Raw genomic sequence first — 21,461 nt, forward strand, 5'->3', positions numbered from 1 at the left:
GGTAGTAAGCAATTATAAACCATCATAATGCCTTGAGAAAAACGTATACCGTATAGTCGCCAATAATAGACCCCGAAATGAAAATGTGAAAAAACGATTCGGACGAAAAAAACTAACGGATTAATTTATAACAAAACAATTTGCGACAATCACATATGATAGAAATGAACAAAAGATAACCACTATACTAGAGGTTCATTACTTGGGACGATGATATGATTGGGTGTAACATGTGTGTGAGCACTCATCATTATCCCTAATGCTTACCCTTCCATGGGATTGTTTGGTTGAATTATTCATTGTTGCCTCTTTGACACATTCTCCATTTCATTCTCAGTGTTATCATTGACAATCATACCTCATCTCCTAATTTTGTATTCTCCATATATAATTTCCTAGAACCTGTCTTTTATAATCTGATTGGAATGAGAACGGATTATGAGTTTTTTCGTAGATTCAGTTCACGTGTATTAGAGTATCATGTTCTACAAATGTCAATGTTGTGTTTACACTTTGCAGACGATACATGATCCGCTCACGGTTTTTTAGAGTGTTTGTAAAGTTAAATACGTTTTATGCTAATCCATGTCAGTATCGATCCCTGTTATGTGCTTGTCCATTTATTTTTACCGATACATGTTTTCATGGCAATCATAGTATCCTTCCTTTGTTCGCTTCGAATTTTCAAAAAGGGCGGCTGGAAACATACAAATATCATGTCACTCGTGGCGTACGTTGTAGATCCTGAAGTATGGTCTCTGTTTCTTAAGGGCCTCGGTGACCAACTAGTAATAGAAGTCGAACTACTGTATCACGGTTATCGAAAGAAAAAGAACTACTGTATCACTAGACTGTCAACACTAAGGGATGACATCAAAAGTTCAATGTAGGATAAAAAAACTTAATTCACATAGTTTTTTCACTGACCCCCCCCCCCCACCCCCCTTTTAACTTAATTTGGGAAAAATTGATTTACCAATAGGGATATATGTAAAAATCGATTTATACAAAACTTGCAGAATTTTAACCCCCCTTCATCCCCAAACTATTTGATTTAATTTTTTTTTATCCTACATCGATCTTTTGATGTCGTCCCTAAGGTTGTTAATTCGAATTCAGCTAAACGGATACATTCGATTCAAATCTTAATTGATAATTAAGGAGTTAATTATTTACCAATTTTTCCTACAGAAAGTCGGTATGATTCTTCATAAAAAAATGAAATTGAACAAACAATTTGGTAGGAATTTATTATTTTGCATTTTTCAACAACATTTTATATACAAATGTGTTTATATAAAAATATAAATGTAACAATTGGATAAAAATTCAACAAAAGGAACAAATGCAGTAAAGGAACAATAATGTAAATACAGGTATACTCAAACTCCCCAACTGTAAGGTGTAGATCGGATAGAACAAATTTGGCGGGAAATACAAGGATTCACTCAAACTATGACAAACAGTGATAATTGAATGACATATTTCAACCGTCCAGAATATCACCATAATATCATATATTACATTATACTTACTGGTACCGAGATTCAAATGGGTCACGTAAACCAGTATCGCTCTTCAAAAGTCTCGTGTTAATGTAGTTATGTCTTTTGCTTAATTGGTACATGATATGATTTAATGTTGAGTTCATTTTGGTCTCTTGTGGACAGTTGTCTCATTGGCAATCATACCACATCTTCTTTTTATATATTCAGTTGGAAACTGTAAGATATGAACGTTGCTATGATTTCCTCGTATATAGACGTATGTACCATGTGTACTGTTATTTCGCTATTTTTCACCCTTTTTTAAAAAAAATCTCATCGATTTGGGTTGCTATCTTATGGCGTGTACTTTACACTAACAAGAAAATAATCTAGAGAGCTTGATTGTGGTATTCTTAACGTCCAGTTGCAAATGTTTCATGCATGTTCAGAATGACGATAAGTTTGAAAAAAAGTTACAACCAATATAATGATTTGAATCACCAAATATTGTACACACAGTAACCAGCAAACCCAATATTATTTTAAAAACGCTTATTAAAAGACCATCGATAATCAAACAGCAATTTGTGTAAAACGTATATATAAACAAACTTCAAGAATTTTGTGAAAACAATTTTCAGAAACTCAAATGCATACTTAATATATCATCAGTCAGCAGCAGGTTCGTTTTTACTTCACTTTAAGCATATTTACGTTATCACAAATTAAAATGCTCATTTTGAAACAAAAAACGTTTTTTTACTAAGAGGTTGAAAATCAGCAGTATTTCCTCTCACACAAAAAGATAATTGAACATAATATCATAAAATTAAGTACGCAAACTATGTATTCAGTAGACAATATTCTCTGAACAAAATAGAGTTTTATCTTTTAAACATAAAAAGATTATCTTAGATTCATACACTTCGTCTTCCGTCGTAAGTTCTTGATTTTAAACACTTTCACATAGTCATTAAATATAACAATTATAAATATTACAAATAATAAATAAGTACAATAATTTTAAAAATCATGAATAAATTTAAATTCTGTTTACGCTGATTTATTTTGCCTTAGAATTTTTCTAAGGTGAATCAGTATACCATTATATCTACAGAAAATATGTTGAATCCATTACAGCAAAATGCATTAAGTGTGTAGGTGAAGGTAATATCTTTGGCTAGCTTGTTTGCTAGCTGAACCGTGAAATCATTACAAGGTTAACTATACTACCCTCCTTTCGGAGTAGTCTAGTCCTACAGACACACAAGTTGGTCTGTCGGACCAGTCTACTTCTACGGGAGGGTAGTATGCTTAACCTTATAGTGACTTCATGGTTCAGCTAGCAAGCAAGCACACCAGAAGAATAGAATAGAATAGAAAATTTTATTTTAAGTCGGGTTACATGAAATACTACAAACATAAGCCCTGTGGAGCTTTTTGTCGACATTAAAGAGATTACCTCAATTCATCTTGATGTAAGACGTGAAAAAGCCGAGATCATAATGAATACCAGTATATCATATACCCCTAATAAATCCTTCAAACGATTCAGGGGTCATACGATTCTTCTATTGAATCATTATAGTTTGTTCTCTCACGATAAATCAATTCATCTGCATTTTTGTCAATGTACAAGATAACAGCACCTACGGTCATTAAAATAGCAGCTATCCATCCAAGTCCATATGCCCAGCCCATACCCCAAGAAAGTTCAACAACGTTCTTTTCCATCGCCTCATTATATTTGACAGGATGAATGATTAAACAAATCATTTCTGATAAAGCTGAAATGAAATTAAATTTTCATATCATTTTACTGGCATTATATCAAATCTATAAACAATTATGTGGTATGTTGTGATATTCCATTATTGTTTTAGATAAGGGTGAAGGTTGGTAACTATTTAAACGTTTAAACATACTGCCTTTGTTTGCACCTATCCTAAGTCAGGAATCTGATTTTCAGTATTTGTTATTTGTTGATGTGGTTCATAAATGTTTCTCGTTGCTCGTTTTATTATATAGATTAGACCGTTGATTTTACACTAGTAATTTTTGGGGCAATTATAGTTTGCTGTTCGGTGTGAGCAAAGGCTCTGTGTTGAAGACAATAATTTGACCTATAATGGGTTACTTTAACAAATTGTGACTTGGATGGAGAGTTGTCTCAGTGGCACTCATACCACATCTTCTTATTTCTAATTACAATGGTAACGTATGATTTAAAAAATAAGTTTAACTATCATTTTCTTTATTAAGCATACTTTTATAAAATTACGCGGCAGGGAATACTGTACAAAACACAAAACAAACCCTCCACTCGATCATTTCACAACAACTGTGCAATTATGATAACATGAAACGTTTAAAGAAAAATTCCTTCACTTGTATCTTTTTTTATAAATAATACTTCGTGTATTACAAAAAATGTCGGAAGCCTGTAACTCGGTAGTTGTCGTTTGTTGATGTGTTACATATTTGTTTCCATTCGTTTTTTTAACATAAATTAGGCCATATGTTTTCTCGCTTGGATAGTTTTCATAAGTCATTTCGGAGCCTTTTATAGCTGACGATGCGGTATGGGCCGTTGAAGGCCGTATGGTGACATATAGTTGTTAATTTTTGTTCATTTGGTCTCTTGTGGAGAGTTGTCTCATTGCCAATCATACCACATCTGCTTTTTTATATTGTAACATACACGGAGTGGCTATTTATCCGGCTAGCCAGACGAATAGTACCAGGGTTATTTGTCCGGCCATTGTAATACGCATGTCATATAATGTGCGTTCAGAAGTGTGTGTAATATTATCTTCAGTAGCACCAAGGGGGCGCGTGTAATCTGATCACTGATTTTCAATTTTAGGATCATGGCTGAAAACGGTGATATTAATATTTGTGATAAATTATGCAGTTTGCGGAATTAGACAATGGAACATGATATTATGAACTTTAAAGAACTTTAGAGAAAGGAGAAAGGCCTTTACAAGAGGAGGAAAGGGCGGGGTTGGGGGGGGGGGGGGGGGGGGGGTTGAGGCTTCAAACTTGAAGTGGGTATGTTGGAAATAGGAATATAAAAAGTGGGGTAATGATACACGGGACAACAAAGATGGGATCAGGAGAAAAAAAGAAAATAGAAATTTGGGAAAAAGAAGGACACTGTGTCACCCCGATCCCCTCACGGAAATAAAATAAAACAGTTGTTTTTTTACTTTTTTTTTGGGGGGGGGTTGGGGGAGGGGCATTATAGAAAAATCTTTCATCTCTCATTCAAAATATGGATAACTTTATGTCAAGGGTCTATAATTCTTTTTGACAGCTTCAGACATAATAATTTTGTAATTTTTACAGCTAGACAAAATCCTTTACGTTAACTTAAAATGCACGAGTCAAACACAACCCAAGTTTGTTTTACAAGTACTTTCTTCAATCTTCTTATATAAAAAAAAAATGGGATATATATAATTTTTTTCTAATTATTCGTTATCCACATTGGATAATATACTAGTATGAAGAAAACAACAATTTCAATTACCAGTAACATGATAAGGTCCTAACACTAAAGATTACAAACATGTGCTACCACCTGGTGCTGCTGAAGTTATTATATTACACGCACGCCACACACAAATATCATAGTGACATGCGCGTTGTATTGGTCGGACAAATAGTCCCGGTACTATTCGTCGGGCTAGCCGGACAAATAGCAACTGCATAACATAAAACCTACCTGCAAGAACCATACATGTCATACCAGCGATGTAATATTTTTCTTTCCGGTGGAATAGATCTGTAGTTACTCCAAGAGATGTTATTACTATAGACAGGAAACATATAACCATCCCAACCACAAATAAAACACGTGAAGCCTCCAACCAATCTGAAAAAATATTACAAAATATATCCAGATTGACAAGGAAATATGTTGCAGAATTTATGATTTTTATAAATATTGTTAATATACTTATCTTTAATAGAAAATCCATTGATATAGAATTTAATGTTTCAAACTGTTTTCTACAAGTTTGAATGTTTTATTGCTGGTAGCAAGTAAAAAATGAATCAGTTTCATTTTCATTGCAAAACGTTGTTTTGCGCTGTGATTAAAACCAAACGTAATCCTTTTGGAGAAATAGTTTATGCTTGTGTTGTAAAGTGTTTTTAAGTATTCATATAAATGATATTTCTGTGTATTGGCTTGAGTGTCCTTTAAGCACATGCCCTTGGTGACTCCTGCATATGAACAACAATACTATTTGTTCATATGCATTAGCCACGAGGAAGGACTTGACTCAAAACCATTTTTTTTTTATAAAGGATGAGATGCTGCTACTGGTGCATGATCAATAGACACTAAACATACTGGTTTACGTGACTTCACTTATTATAAACTCAATGTATATTTCATGTTTTTGTTTTCAGTTGTTTTTCTTTTTTCCTTTCTTGTGTATTGTCTATTGTAATGGTTTGATATAAAAAACAAGAATGTGTCCATAGTACACGAATGCCCCACTCGCACTATCATTTTCTATGTTCAGTGGACCGTGAAATTGGGGTCAAAACTTTAATTTGGAATTAAAATTAGAAAGATCATATCATAGGGAACATGTGTACTAAGTTTCAAGTTGATGTAACTTTAACTTCATCAAAAACTACCTTGACCAAAAACTTTAACCTGAACTTCGCACTATCATTTTCTATGTTCAGTGGACCATGAAATTGGGGTCAAAACTTTAATTTGGAATTAAAATTAGAAAGATCATAGGGAACATGTGTACTAAGTTTCAAGTTGATGTAACTTTAACTTCATCAAAAACTACCTTGACCAAAAACTTTAACCTGAACTTTGCACTATCATTTTCTATGTTCAGTGGACCATGAAATTGGGGTCAAAACTATAATTTGGCATTAAAATTAGAAAGATCATATCATGGGAAACAAGTGTACTAAGTTTCAAGTTGATTGGACTTCAACTTCTTCAAAAACTACCTTGACCAAAAACTTTAACCTGAAGCGGACGGACGAACGGAGGCACAGACGGACGGACGGACGAACGGAGGCACAGACCAGAAAACATAATGTACTGGCTATGCCTATAATGGGTCCTCTATTGAAAATAAAATTTATATTATGTTATACTTCTATGATAGTTAATCCAATTCGATGGGAGCGGTTCTCATAAGCTAACCATTCCTTTCAAACAAAATTCAGCAGTAGCATTACTGCATGTATGCTTTCATTGAAACACCGGTACCGATCATTAAAACATTGAAACACCGGTACCGGTCATTAAAACATTCCAGAGACTAGCGAGTTGTAACAAACTACAAATATAACCATGCTGTCGTAAAAAATAAATTTCTGTGAAACAGACAAGCTATAAGATAATGAACTTCAAAAGCGAAATAATTGAAAATGTGGAAATATGAAAAAATCTAAACAAAACAAAGAAATTCTTTCTACAGAACAATATGTATTTCTCCATTGACTATAATTTCAATTATTTTGGATATTAGAATTCGTCAAAATGCCTATACATGACTTCAAAATGCTATAAAGAACATTTTTGTTGCATGTTTATATACTGATATGAACTTTTGCTTTATATGTTTAATTTATGTGTGCATGATTTGATGTAGATATAGTAAGATGTGGTATGAGTGCCAATGAGACAACTCTCCATCCAAGTAACAGTTTATATGTTTGTTTTGTTTTATTGTTGGTCTGTCGGTTTTAAAAGTTCTTCAGAACTATGTTTGTACTTGCATTGCATATACCGACTTTAAATAAAGCTGTAAGTCTGAATTATGTCTTATGTATTTAATCTTGAAGAGATACCTGTTGGTTTAAAGGTCCGACACTCAATCGCATCTTCATCAATAAACTTGCATGACTGCCACAACCCATCTCGTCCAATATCTGTTTGAAACCAAGTTGTCGATCCAACTGATAGACAGTTCATAAATAAACCAAAGACTGCACATAAAAGGGCAACTACCTGTAATACAAAACAAAATGTTTAGAGATCTTTCTGTCTAACATCTAAATGAAATTAAACTTTTTTAATTCCCAGACAACATGCGACACACACATAATTTCTTCCTGAAATATAAAACGCAGTTTATCATGTTTGTCCTTTGTTAGTCTTGTATTATTTTAACTTTTAGTTTCTTGTGTACAATTTGGAGTTTAGTATGGTGTTCATTATCACTGAACTAGTATTATAGTATATATTTGTTTAGGGGCCAGCTGAAGGACGCCTCCGAGTGCGAGAATTTCTCGTTGCATTGAAGACCTGTTGGTGACCTTCTGCTGTTGTCTGCTCTATGGTCGGGTTGTTGTCTCATTGAGACATTCCCCATTTCCATTCTCAATTTTATTGTGTATAGAAATCTATGTTGTAAATTTCACCAAACATCTGATTGAAATAAAATGAATTTCAAATTTACAGACACTATTTATACTACTGTTGTTATATATATCTCCTTGAATTATGGAACAGACTGATGTTCATTTGGTTGGTTCCAATGGTTCTTGGATATGAGCCAGTGTATTTGCTGTGTACATTGGTACATTTTCTATTCACTTTTATTGATGGATTTATTAAAGTCAGGAGTAAATTAAAGGACATTATAAGAAATGACAAAATATGCCTCAATTCTAAGAAGAAGTCATACTAACCTTTACATCAGTGGATGTGTGACTAACAGTTTTTGAATACGAAAATTGAAAGAATTAGGACGAACAGAACCTAGCAAAAAAATAGGCAATGCAATAAAGAAATTCGAATGCATAGCAGAACACAAAATATTAAGATTTCATAATGAAAATTAAAAAAGTTATATAATAAGCTCTACATATACATAGGGTACACACGTACATGACTTAATTGTATCAGAGTTTTTTTCTCTAATATATATTTATATTATATATATGAAGGGAACTTTGGATAACTATTTTTAGAGTGCATAGGATACAGTACCCCTACATATATATCTAAATAGTCTTATAACAACCATCTAATTGTATCATACCCATATGTTTTGGCTTATGGTAATTTTTGGCTTAAAACTTGCATGCATTAACGGTCTTCCATATTTTATCAAAATACAGAAGGTTTTTGGAGAAACCGACAAAGAATTATAATAAATGACAGGAATTACTTTGTAGTAATTACTCCAGCAGACTTTGGAGTCGATCCAAATCAAACAAAGCACACTTTTCGACGATACTTTCATGTGTTGATCGTTGTGTGAAATTTATGAAAGTGATGATAAAGATTACCTAATGATAGCATGGATAGGTAACAAACACATGTTAGTTCGTAACCGTTACATTATCGACTTGTATTATATTTGTTTTGTTACATGTTCAATTTTCTTGTGATTAGGAACACCATAGATGTATAAACCTAACACAGATGTACTTGTAAATATGCATACACAATTATTTTTAGCATTTCGCATGCACATGGTTAAAAGTCAACAAAATTGTTAAATAGAAGACCAAGTTTCTTATTCTGTTATATCAATACTTGAAAATGTTACAAGAACAGTGATGCTGAAGTTTCAACGAGAACATCTATAACCTTCAAATCAGAATATAGAAAATCGATCTCTTTTTGAATAAATGAGCGGAATATAATTTTTAAGCCAAATATTAAGCCATTGACTTGACGACACAAAACTATTAACATACACCAAGAGGTCGACATACTGTTTTCAAAAACAGACAAGTGTCTGTACACTATTTTGAGTGCTGAGTCTAGAAGGAAGTGCTAAAAATTTAAAAGTGACTATAAAAAGTAAAATGAAAAAAGAGGAATATTCTAAACGTAAAGTCCCTTAGCAAATGACAAAATTAAAAGCCCAAACACATCGAACAAATGAATAACAATTGCCATATTCCTGACTTGGTACATACATTTTCTTATGTAGAAAATAGTGGTTTAATCTTGGTTTTATAGCTAGGTAAACCTCTCACTTGTATGACAGTCGTAAAGAATTCCTTGATATTGACAGCGATATGTAAAACAACTTGAAACAGACATTAAAGATCTGACATCAATTCGAACTATTTCATTTTCATTCTGATTTAAAATAAAGGAAATCTGCAGCAGCGTTAACAGCTAGGTGGTCACTGATATTACATAATATTTGGATGTAGATATGCAAAAAGAACTAGGTAAAGTATTTTTGTCTAATGTAGTTTAATATTTTTAAGCAACATCCCACACGCATTAAAATTGTTCAACGAGATATTCTTACCTTTATCGGGCGAACTATGGTAATCTGCTCTATGGAAACAGTTGGCGCCATTGGTGTTTTCTCCGTGTCTTTGAATTCAAAATCAGCAGTCATGCTGAAGAAAATTAACTTGATTCACACTTAGAATATTAATGAATTAATTCCTGTTTTCATTTAATTACTTCGTCAATTCAAAGACTGTCGATGCACGTTCTATCTATAGCGTGGGTAATTGATACAGGGAGAATGGAGGGTGAATTATTAACAGATGCTATCTCTATGTTTGCACAATATGCACACAACAGGCATTTATAACAATGTATTTATTTACACGTATAACTTACACGTATATTTATTGTCTTAAGAATTAGTGTACTGTGTGCAAATATATTGTCTATTATATTATTATATGTAATGCATGGCATGGAAATCGAGAATGATTCGTATTTAAACAGAGCATTCACACGATAAATACATAGCAACTATTAAACAAGTCGGAAAGATTAAGCAAGAATGAAACTTTTTGATACGGTAACTAAATTGTATCTATTTAACTTGCACTTGAAGATATCATTAAATATATTTGGATATCCTGCATTTAACATAATTTTTCACTATATATAAATATATATAGCACAGAGTTTCCAAAATTAGGCAACACTCTTAAAAAACATCAAAAGACACAGCTAGAGCTAATACAAAAGTTACGTTTACTTAAAAATATATATACCATTAAAACATAATTTATAAGAGAGAACTTTTTCTATGATATTATACTGAAAAGAACAACGATATTTCAAGTGAGAACACCCAAGGGTGACTTAGGAATAGAAGTATGTATACTTTTGGTTTTCCTCCAACCAGCAGCAAAACCCTAGCCAAAAGATGGGAGTCCGTTTATTTATGTTGGTTTCTTAAATACGCTGCCACGTCTGGTCAGATTGGGTACGGGAAATCTGATGCATATAGTACAGGGAGTGCCATGCTCTCTGTACATTAAAAGAACCCTCGCAACAACTGTTTGAAAGGTCCGAAAGTGGTCTGTTGTAAGATAAAATTCTGTTTGTATCCAATACATCATTGTTTTTCCGTGGCAGTCCTATTTTTAAATCCTTCATCCCGCCTGGTCGACCATTATTGCAGGACCTTCCCATTGTATTTATTTTTATTTGGTTTTCTTTCTAAACATACATCAAATATTTGCCACTGGATGTTGAGCAAACGACGATCAATCAATAACTCATATGCGAGTAAAACTATCAGCGTAATTCATCTGAAATAGTCCTTGAAGGTACTTCAGCACTGAACTATACAAATGAAACACGTCGACAAGATTTACAGTCTTTATCTAGACTGAAGCAGTTTTACTAGATATCCATCGATTAATTAGTTTTACATAAATGAATGCTGTTTAATTGATAAGTTATTTGTATACTAGTAACTGGTTTATCCTTTCTATAAATACCACCGTGTTTTGTCGGACGAAGCAAATATCATTAAGTACAAAAATGTATCGATGAATATTGCATATTTATTAGAAATACCACAATTAAACACAATGAGATTTTGAGTATCGGCAAATAAGGATTAACAGTGCTTATTGCATTTTCACCAGAAAGATCGATTATAACTTCAATTTCAAAGAGAGAGCGAATGCTGTTAATGTTTAAAAAAAACCAACATAAAAAAAAACAAAAAAAAAAAAACAACACTCACATATATATACAATAAGAGTAATAGTTTTTTGTTAATTTAGTACTTACATGATTATCTTTCACACTATTTAATTTATCGAATTAATGATTTATATTCCGTTTCTCAATGACACACATTTTACTGAATATATGATTTTAATGTGGTTTTATCAATTACTTTCAATTTGATTTAAATGTGTCTGTCAAATATATCGATTTTTATTGTCAGTATAAAATGCGTTCGAACCTAGGAACAATAATATTTTTTCCCAATAAAATTCAATTAGTTTTTAATTCTCTCTTCTCTCATAAAATCATATCATCAACTGTTATTAAGGTAAACATAAGACGGGGAATTTAAATGGGGTCCTTTAGTTCTGTATATTTTAATCCATTTGTCTCTATTCTTTGTACTTTTTCCCTATTTTTCTCTAATTCTAATTTTTTCAGCACCCTGTTTTTCTATATTCCTATTTTTTTGGACAATTTCTTCCGCACTTTTTGTGCATTGTTCTCTTCTCTGTAAACCCCACCCAGACCCTCATAAGAATCAAGAGTGATAAGTTATTTAACAATATTTATATGTCTTTTAAGTAAAATTGATTGGAGTGATTTATCGCTTTCCACACAGTTAAGTGGCAAATATTTAATGCGGGAAAATGATATAAAAAAGGTACGTTAGCAATGTAGGTTTATGGGGATGAATGGCGAAAAATTTGGACTGCCACAGACACATGAGAGTATGTTGGAACAGAGCAAGACATTTTACATTGTAACATGATTGATTGATTGATACACCTTTCAGAACTAGTGTATGACGGTCAGTTTTTATTGATGGAGTAAGTCTGAGTGTCCGGAGATACCCAATCCCCTTCGGCAGGAAAACTAATTTTAAGAATCCTTTTCATTAAGATTGGATTTGATCGCGCCAGCCACGTGGACGTGCGGGGTTCTTTCATGCAACCGCAGCGTTGGCATGCTTCTATTGCAACATGTCACCTACTGGTCACTCAAAGGTCCGTATAGGTCCATTGGGCCGGGTGTATACATATTTATCTACGATATGTTTATAATCTGTACATATTTACACATGTCACTATAATAAATTAATTACTAACTAACTTACTTATATTACTTACTGTATAGTTGTTGTAATGGTTCTTTAATATCCTTAATGTGCAAAAGGCGTATATACCTACTCTACACGAGACATGCATCGGATTTAACGTCTCTTTCCAATGAGATGTGGCTGACCAGTATTAATACACCCCGAACAGCAAAACTTATGCCAAACCTCGGTAATTATTCTACTACAGGACACTAAGAATCTAGGGCGGACCACATTTAACCTTGATCAACCATTATGTTCGAGCTTCGAGCTTTGAGTGGAAATTGTGTTAAAATATCACCTGACTTTGTGAAACAGAATACGACAATCGGATTTTTTAATGTTTTATATGCAATTTTTATACTTCCATTGATCATGACAGGCATATATACACCAAAACCGAAAATGAATGTTGTATCAATACGACAAAAATGTTGATGTTCAAAACAGAAAAAAAGTTGATAGCAATAGCATAAAAATGTTGATCGCAATAACATATCATTATGAAAACAATTCGATGGGATTAACCCACAGGCACTTGTCTCAGACCTCCCCCCCTAATATATCTTAATATAACAGTGTTATATTAAGGTATATAGGGGGGAAAATTCAGAGACAAGTGCCTGTGGGTTAACCGAATAGACTATACGGAATAGAACATAATGAAAAAAAACAGTACAGAATAAAGGACAAAAAAAAAAACAAAACAAATAGAGAATAGAAAATATTAAAGAACTGAAAATAATTTGATGCTGAATTATAAAAAATAAAGAATATTGGGCATAGTAATAAAGAATAGAGAAATGAAGGACACCTCATCCAGGTCGGCCATCTTACCTCATACATTATGACAAACTTCTCAAGGCGCTAATATTCCTTTAATGAATTGAGAGCCCAGTTAATAAAAAGAATATATAGAGCAGATATTGAAATAATTCGGATGAACAATAAAAAACAGGTAAAATTTGTAATCATCTTTGGGTTTCAGGGAATCAAGTACCTCGTTAAAACAAAGAAAACAAATTCCTTTTTTTCCTGAACTTGCTACATTTGTACCGTGGTGTATGAACTGCATAAACTGAGGAAGTTGCATAACATAATTTCAGCTTGTTAACAGTGTTGTATGTTCTGTGATTAATTGGACCATGGTAGTAGTATTATATTGACTTTTATTTTACTTCCATGATAGAACCGATAAGTTTATAGCGCCGTGAATAGTCATGTAATCTGGAAGGGTAAGCAGATCCTAGTTGCAATCGTAATGCTGAAAATGGGAGCAAAAATCTAGTGAACATTGTTTACATGTAATTTTGTGGTCGCAACTAGAGGTCGGTAATTTAAAGTATCATATTATACGTTGACGTATCCGCATCTGCAGATATACCAAAAAACAGTATGTAATCTCGAGCTTTAATTTTATGTACTTTCAATAATGCAAATGGGCAACTGATTAATTTCTAATGCAAAAAATAACAAAACAAGTAGAAAATATCGAGTTTTTGTGGAACATGTAATCCGACTTTTAAAGATATTCCTTAATAGTTGGAACATGAAAGGAGTGAATACGGTAAAATCGTTTATTTGTGTGCTAACTTGTGCTCACGTAGAACCAAATTGTTATTTGACAAATAGAGTGATACTCAGTACTGTTTTATTAAATGTACATGTATTTATATGACATCTGAAGACAACTCGTGTTTCTATTGCCTCTTATGATAACATCGCAAATGAACAATATTCAAAGTTCCTTAAATGTATATAAGTAGTACATTAGATTTTTTGTGTGCGTTTATTTATGTAAGATCTTGAAATATTTTTTAAATATATTATTAAAGATTTGTGTACGATATTCATGTACCTGCCCTACATTGGCTCCTTTTTAAGGGCATGTAAAAGTAGTTGATTAACCCCCTTATTATTATTTTTACAAAACACCACTATTTCAAATTTTGAAAGTGAATGTTTGATTGATTCGAACGTAAGGTGTTTTTAAGCTCGGGATCACATAATAGTTTTTGATAAATCTGCAGATGCGGATACGTCAACGTATACGATACGGTTGATACGTTTTTAAATGACCGACCTCTGTTATTAATAACAGTGTACACACACAACTCTTTTATCATTTGTTTGTCAATCATGTTGTCAATTGTACACAATTCTTGTATCTTCAGATAACCTGGGAGGTCACGGTCAACTGAAATACAAGATTATTGTAACTAGACTTGTACTCCATATATATATAGTGCTTACAAATGTCTGTAGAAGTGTTACTGAAGAATGTCTTCACTGGCACAGGGGAAGGTCCCCATTGGGCTGAGGATACACAAACATTATTTTTCATAGATAATTTAGGACAAAAAGTGTTCTCTTGGGATTACAGAACTAAGGAAGTACAGATGATTCAGTTAGGTAAGTCTATATGAATGAAATTTGCTAGGGAAAAAGTAAGTCTCTTTGGTGACATTTTTTGTACATTCACTTAAGATTAGATTAAATTTGATCGGTTTAGCATCACTGAGGAAACTTATTGTCGGCATGCGGATTTTGTGAATAAAATAACTTTAATAAATAAGTATCGTGTATGTTATATTTACTACCACTGGGTCAGTGCCTCTGTTGGTGGACATTTATTCCATTTGCAGACGGGAATTTCTCATTTCACAACAAACGCATGGTACTTATCCTGCCTTGAATAGTTAGACATGTAAACAATATAAAAAACTATATAACAAGCAAATGATAAGTTATTTATTGTTTTGTTTGTTCAAGTGGATATTTTTGTTTATCTTTGATTTATTTATAGAAAAGGTTCTTGGATTTATAATTCCACGTGCGAAAGGTGGCCATGTAATTGGTTATGGAAAAACTATATCAGCCATAGATTGGAACTCGAAGAAGGTCACTGTGATCACGGAAGTTGATGAAAATGTTGATACCAGGATGAACGATGGGAAATGTGATGCTAGGGGACGTTTGTGGTTTGGTAAGAAACAAGGAGCTATGAAAAAAGTTAAATCACAAAAATACATAACTCCGAGGAAAACTCAAAAAGAAAAGTCCCTAATCAAATGGTTAAATCAAAATCCCAAAAACATCAAACGGAGGGACAACTACTATCAAATTGCTGTCTTGGTACTGGCATTTTCTTATGTAGAGAATGGTGGATTATACCTGGTTATATAGCTAGCTGAACCTCTCACTTGTATGACAGTCGCATAAAATTCCATTATATTGACAACGATGTTTGAACAAAACAAACAGACACAAAGGTAAAATAATGTCAATAATAGGGGTAGAGCAGTCAACATTGTGTTATCATTTTAATGAGGTGCTTTGAAACGTATCGCTTATGGATTAAAATGGAACAAAATGTTTCTGTTGGTTTTGATTATTTTCATTACATATAAAACCCATATCGCATTGTCAGCTTTAATATGACTAACAACCTGATTTATGTTTAAAAAAAAAATCGAACAAAAAACGAATATGATATACAGCAAGAATGACACTGAAATTATTTATAACATGAAAATACGTAAAACCCATACACTATAAAGTATGCAATGAAAGGTCTGAGCATGACAACATGGGGGGGGGGGGGGGGGGGAGGGAACTATTAACTCAATTTACTATAGTCAGCAAAGCGAACAACGTCATTTATTAAAAAAAAATCACAAACAAAACATTATGGTACCAATATATCCAATCTTCTGTGTGCGAGAATTTATAAAAACACTTGTCAGATTTTGAGCTGAACCAAATTGCAAAAAGGGAGATTGAAAAATTTGTTTGCGTTTATTCCAGTCGCATGAAAAAAATACCCTTGTTCATAATGATTTGATGTGGGATAAAATAAAATCAATGATATCGTATAAATTTAAACATGGAAGGCAGCAACCATTTGATTTTCTTTGGGGGGGGGGGGGGGGGGGGGGGGAGGGGCTATGGTCTTTTTTTCTGGACAATTTTTTTTTCGCCGTAATTTTTTCGCGACAAGTCGAAAACAATTTTTTTCTTTCAATTTTAGCATTACATATAGTGGCAGCTGAGGGTGAAACAAACAATTTTTTTTTCTCCAAAAACTGGAAACAAACTTTTTTTCCAAAAAAAACCATAGCCTCCCCCCCCCCCCCCCCCAGAAAATCAAATGGTTGCTGCCTAAGCTGTATTGGACGTGTTTGGGCTTTTGATTTTGGCATTTGATTTGGGACTCTTCGGTTTGAATTTTCCTCAGAGTTCAGTTTTTTTGTGATTTTACTTTTAAAATATTTTGATTTAGTTGTCTTTAGTCTGTATTGTCAAGCTGTAATGAAACTTAGAACTTAGTCCAAATGTTGGAATTGAAAGATATAAAGAAGCACATGGATCTGTACAATAAAAAGGTGTAATTGTTTATCAAATAGGAACCATGGGAGCTGATAGACTACCGGAAATGACCGAGAAGGAGCAAGGATCTTTGTATTGTTTATATACTGATGGTACAGTGAAGAAACATAAAGAGAAAGTCACCATATCTAATGGACTGGCATGGTCCTCTGATAATAAAAGGATGTATTACATAGACTCAATACCTGGGAAAGTTTACGGGATGGACTACGATATAGAAACGGGGACATTTAGTAAGTTGTATTGTTTCCTGTAGATAAATTCAGGGTTGTTTTGTAATTTTTTAATATGAATATATACGCCTTACGGGTAATGCATGAATATCAGAAGGCATTTAATACCCTGTCGATGCACCGAATCTTCCTCCTTTAATAGTACATGTGATTCCTCCAGTTATTGTTTGTTGTATTGATTTGTCATTTTACAAAATTTGAACATCGCCAAACAAATGTCGCCATAATTTAGTTCTCCAATTTGAGAAAAAGGATACCACAGATATAATTAAGTCGACTTCTTATTTTGACTTACACCATGAAATCAACAATGATGGTTGGTTGAAATACAAAAAAAAATTGTGACAAAACAATTCTAGATTTACCTGTCAAATTGTGAACTTTCTAGATCTAATTCTATGTTGAATCTTATTTATGGAGTATGCATATCCCAATTTACACGACATTTCAGAGTTTGCCTTTCCTACCACGATTTCCTTGATAGATAGTTGCTTCTTCAATGAAACTGTTGCACTAATATACCAATAGGTTAAAATGAAGTCGTCCTTTTGTAATTTAATGGACCTCATCACGAGCTTGTTGACCAAATCTGATGACAACGGATTAGGTTCAATTGTCGATGTCATAATCCAAGCCTCTTTTCAAGGATTGTGCTATCATCTTATGTGTACTTACCATGAGCAACATGGCAGATGTCACATGTTGAGCCGGTTTTACTTAACATTGAGGAGTACTTGAGATCCCCATTGGTTGGTCCGTGTTACTTAGTATTAAGTCTTTAGTTTTTTTTATGTAGTATTATATAGTCTGTTGTTTGTCATGTCGGTGTCGTTGTTTTTATTTTAATTTTCAATTTTATTTAATAATCTCCACAAACTATGAGGTTTGATTGACGTCTTTTTATATGGTCCACCTTTCTTTTTAATCAACACAACTTTTTACAAATACTAATATATTAAAAATATAAACATATTATTTTGGTACGATAGTAGATGGGCATTAAGTTTCCTGGTCTGTGCGGCGTCCGTTCGTCCGTCCGTCCGTTCGTCCGTCCATTCGTCCCGCTTCAGGTTAAAGTTTTGGTTAAAGTTTTTGGTCGAGGTAGTTTTTGATGAAGTTGAAGTCCAATCAACTTGAAACTTAGTACACATGTTCCCTACGATATGATCTTTCTAATTTTTAATTTTTTTAATAATTTTAAATTAGAGATTTTCCCCATTTTACACGGTCCACTGAACATATAAAATGATAGTGCGAATGGGGCATCTGTATACTTGGGACACATTCTTGTTTCTTTATATGTATACATAGTTTGATTTTTCGTCATCTCACACAAATATATTGTAGCTTTTTCAAGGTTAACAATTTTTAACTTGTCAATTCTTTGTAGTTCTTAATTACACATTTCTTTGTTTCATATAGCCAATGAAAAAGTCATAGTAGACTTCGAAGCAATAGGAACATTAGGTTTACCGGATGGAATGACTATTGACACAGAAGACAAGCTATGGGTGGCTTGTTATGCTGGTGCTAAAGTTGTAAGATTTGATCCTGATACGGGTAAATATGATAACAAACAGTTAAAAAAAACGAACTCTCAGTTAAATTCACTAAGGGGAAGTTTATGAAAACTGACAAAACCAAACGTTATACTATATCAAACACGGGACAAACGGACAACAACTGTCATATTCTGACTTGATACTTGCATATCCGGAAGAAAATTATATTTCAAATGTGGTTTTATAGCTCGTGAAACCACCCACTTGTTTACATATAACAGTTCTGAATATGTATAGTTCCGTAATATTGTTTAAATATTACGAATATAAAAATTTCAAGAAGAACAACTTCAGTAAGGTACGCCTGCACAACCTTATGCTTTTAGTCCAGACAATTATTCATGCATGGCAATCACAGTATAAAACAAACGAGTAGACTAAACCTAGGCGGCAAGCAATCAATCCCATAATTTGAGAATTGGTCGACAATGACGTGGTTAAGTTAACAGAAGCACCACACCTTTTAGTTCGGTATCTTTATTAATACTTTTCATCAAAAATATCACCCAGAAGTTGCTTCCATAACTGCCCATTTTAAGCATCATTCGGAGATCTACAAGCCATCTGATTGTTCCAGAAATGAAGTGTTTTTTTTTTGTTATTCTTTCAGGTAAACAGTTGCAGTGTATTGATTTTCCTGCTAAAAGAATAACGTCATGCTGCTTTGGTGGTCCGAATTATAATGAGTTATTTGTCACGTGTGGTCGATCAGGTGCTCCAGAACAAGAACTTAAAGATCTACCACTATCGGGTTCCCTATTCAGAGTTACGGGCCTTGGTGTGAAAGGCTCAAAACCAAATATTTATGAAGGATAATGCCATGGTTTATGTTGTTTTGCGTATTATTTAAATCAAATAGATGTGATGCAATGGAATAAGAGTTCACGACAAAGAAGAGCAGTCATGACACAGCAGTACATATACTACAATATATAACTTTTACGTGTATAAAATCATGGTGCTAAATGTTGTCAAATTTTTATGCCCCCCTACGATAGAAGAGGGGCATTATGTTTTCTGGTCTGTGCGTCCGTTCGTTCGTCTGTCTCAGACTAAAGTTTTTGGATCAAGATAGTTTTTGCTGAAGTTGTAGTCCAATCAACTTTAAACTTACTACACATGTTCCCTTTGATATGATCTTTCTTATTATAATGCCAAATTAGAGTTTTAATTTTACCCCAATTTCACGGTCCACTGAACATAGAAAATGATAGTGCCAGTGGGGCATCTGTGTACTGGGGACACATTCTTGTTTTTTATATTTAAAATAGCAAAAAATGTAATAAAGTATCGAATTAATTGCTTCTTCCAGTGGTTGGTGAAACTAGCCGCCTTGAAAAGGAACACAATAGAGAACATGAATGTACACAGAAACGTTTATATGTTATTGACAAATAAATACAGGCAACAGTAGTATACCGGCATTCAAAAAGCATCAATCGATTAAGAGAAAACAAAACCAGGTAACAAACCTAAACCGAGGGAAGCGCATCAACTAAAAGATAAAACAAAATTTTCTTCAACAATGATCCTACCGTTGGATATCTAATTTAAATCAAACGAATAAACTCAAGTTATTATAGATCTAAAAACCACAAAGTGTTTCTGGTCCTTAAAAATCTAATGCACATGAGTGTACATAAAAAAATACTATATAGTATACTATAAACGTTTTTAGTGTACAGATTGCATTGATATAAATTGCTTCTTATTAGGGCCAATAGTTACAAATAACTGATGTTAGTAGTTGCAAATACTTTTGGATCTTGAAGATGCATATTACTAAATTCCAACGAATTATGTTTTGGATATACCGTTGCATACTATTGTATACTTACTTTTAAGGTGATGTTTTTATAGACTATGTGAAAAAATTCTTTGAATAAACGTATTCTTAAATCTAAATAATTTATGACCGTAATACGATCTTTGAATATTGTATTTATTGGTACGAACATTCATTGAATATGCATTGATTGCCGCGTTTGTAGGAACACTTGATTTATTTCTTAAATGTAAGAGGCTTTGAACAAGGAACTAGCTTTCAGAAACTGTGAGTACTCTAAGATCGGTGCTATGTGTCTTTTGTCGTTTGTATTAATTTGTGTCAATCAATTTCCAACTGGTTTATGATAGTTTGCTTAAATTTTTTGCTGGTGAAAGCTTAAAAATAAATATTTGATAAGACAAGTGAATAAAATCAGCAGAATGGTCAGAGTGGAAAACAAAATCTTATCTTACATGGGTAAAATCTAAAATAAAACAAATTTCATATGTTTAAATAATTTTTCCTCCTTCCTTATTGACAATAAGATATGTACGATTAATTATTCTCTGATCGGATACTCCCATTGTATAATTTGTTAAAACTCATCAAAGTTACCGGTAGTATAATCTAATTTTTTTTTGATTCAAGCGTCAGTGATAAGTCTTTTGTAGACGAAACGCGCGTCTGGCGTAAGTGTAAAATTTTAGTCCTGGTATCTATGATGAGTTTATTTACAACCACTGGGTCGATGCCACTGATGGTGGAGATTTATTTCCCCGAGGGAATCACCAGCCAAGTAGTCAGCACTTCTGTGTTGACTTGAGTTAATATTGATATGTTCATAATAATAAATTAACTTTGAACAAAACTTTTAATTTTTGAAATACTAAGGCTTTTCTACTTCAGGAATAGATTACATTAGCTGTATTTGGCAAAACTTTAAGAAATTTTCAACTTCGTACTTTATTTGGACT

At 33.1% G+C, this 21,461-nt stretch overlaps 2 protein-coding genes across 4 annotated transcripts; one reads left to right on the forward strand and one right to left on the reverse strand.

The window, feature by feature from the left end:
• Positions 1–1,231: 1,231 nt before the first annotated feature.
• On the reverse strand, positions 1,232–12,667 carry LOC143055934 (transmembrane protein 47-like). Of its 3 annotated transcripts, none has more exons than XM_076228988.1 (5): positions 12,567–12,667; positions 9,755–9,848; positions 7,326–7,485; positions 5,218–5,367; positions 1,232–3,274 (listed from the first exon to the last, which is right to left on the reverse strand). In XM_076228988.1, the coding sequence occupies exons 2-5, from the start codon at positions 9,845–9,847 to the stop codon at positions 3,039–3,041; spliced, it is 639 nt and encodes a 212-aa protein (XP_076085103.1). In that variant the 5' UTR covers position 9,848; positions 12,567–12,667; the 3' UTR covers positions 1,232–3,038. The 3 variants fall into 3 exon arrangements, with proteins under 3 accessions (XP_076085103.1, XP_076085102.1, XP_076085101.1); XM_076228987.1 differs by lacking the exon at positions 12,567–12,667 and adding an exon at positions 11,497–11,636; XM_076228986.1 differs by lacking the exon at positions 12,567–12,667 and having other exon boundaries at positions 9,755–10,009.
• A 2,002-nt stretch (positions 12,668–14,669) lies between these two features.
• On the forward strand, positions 14,670–20,018 carry LOC143057738 (regucalcin-like). Its single transcript, XM_076231119.1, has 5 exons — positions 14,670–14,947; positions 15,342–15,521; positions 16,942–17,157; positions 18,580–18,717; positions 19,330–20,018. The coding sequence occupies exons 1-5, from the start codon at positions 14,791–14,793 to the stop codon at positions 19,533–19,535; spliced, it is 897 nt and encodes a 298-aa protein (XP_076087234.1). The 5' UTR covers positions 14,670–14,790; the 3' UTR covers positions 19,536–20,018.
• Positions 20,019–21,461: the final 1,443 nt, after the last annotated feature.

The sequence above is a fragment of the Mytilus galloprovincialis genome, chromosome 13 (assembly GCF_965363235.1).
Source record: "Mytilus galloprovincialis chromosome 13, xbMytGall1.hap1.1, whole genome shotgun sequence".
In the NCBI taxonomy this organism is placed as follows: domain Eukaryota; kingdom Metazoa; phylum Mollusca; class Bivalvia; order Mytilida; family Mytilidae; genus Mytilus; species Mytilus galloprovincialis.

Coding starts and splice junctions, on each gene's coding strand:
- LOC143055934 (XM_076228988.1), bottom strand. CDS start 9,847: ATGACTGCTGATTTTGAATTCAAAGACACGGAGAAAACACCAATGGCG. Junction 7,486..9,754: donor CCATAGTTCGCCCGATAAAG/GTAAGAATATCT, acceptor TTTGTATTACAG/GTAGTTGCCCTTTTATGTGC. Junction 5,368..7,325: donor TCGGACCTTTAAACCAACAG/GTATCTCTTCAA, acceptor ATATTTTTTCAG/ATTGGTTGGAGGCTTCACGT.
- LOC143057738 (XM_076231119.1), top strand. CDS start 14,791: ATGTCTGTAGAAGTGTTACTGAAGAATGTCTTCACTGGCACAGGGGAA. Junction 14,948..15,341: donor AGTACAGATGATTCAGTTAG/GTAAGTCTATAT, acceptor ATTTATTTATAG/AAAAGGTTCTTGGATTTATA. Junction 17,158..18,579: donor TATAGAAACGGGGACATTTA/GTAAGTTGTATT, acceptor TGTTTCATATAG/CCAATGAAAAAGTCATAGTA.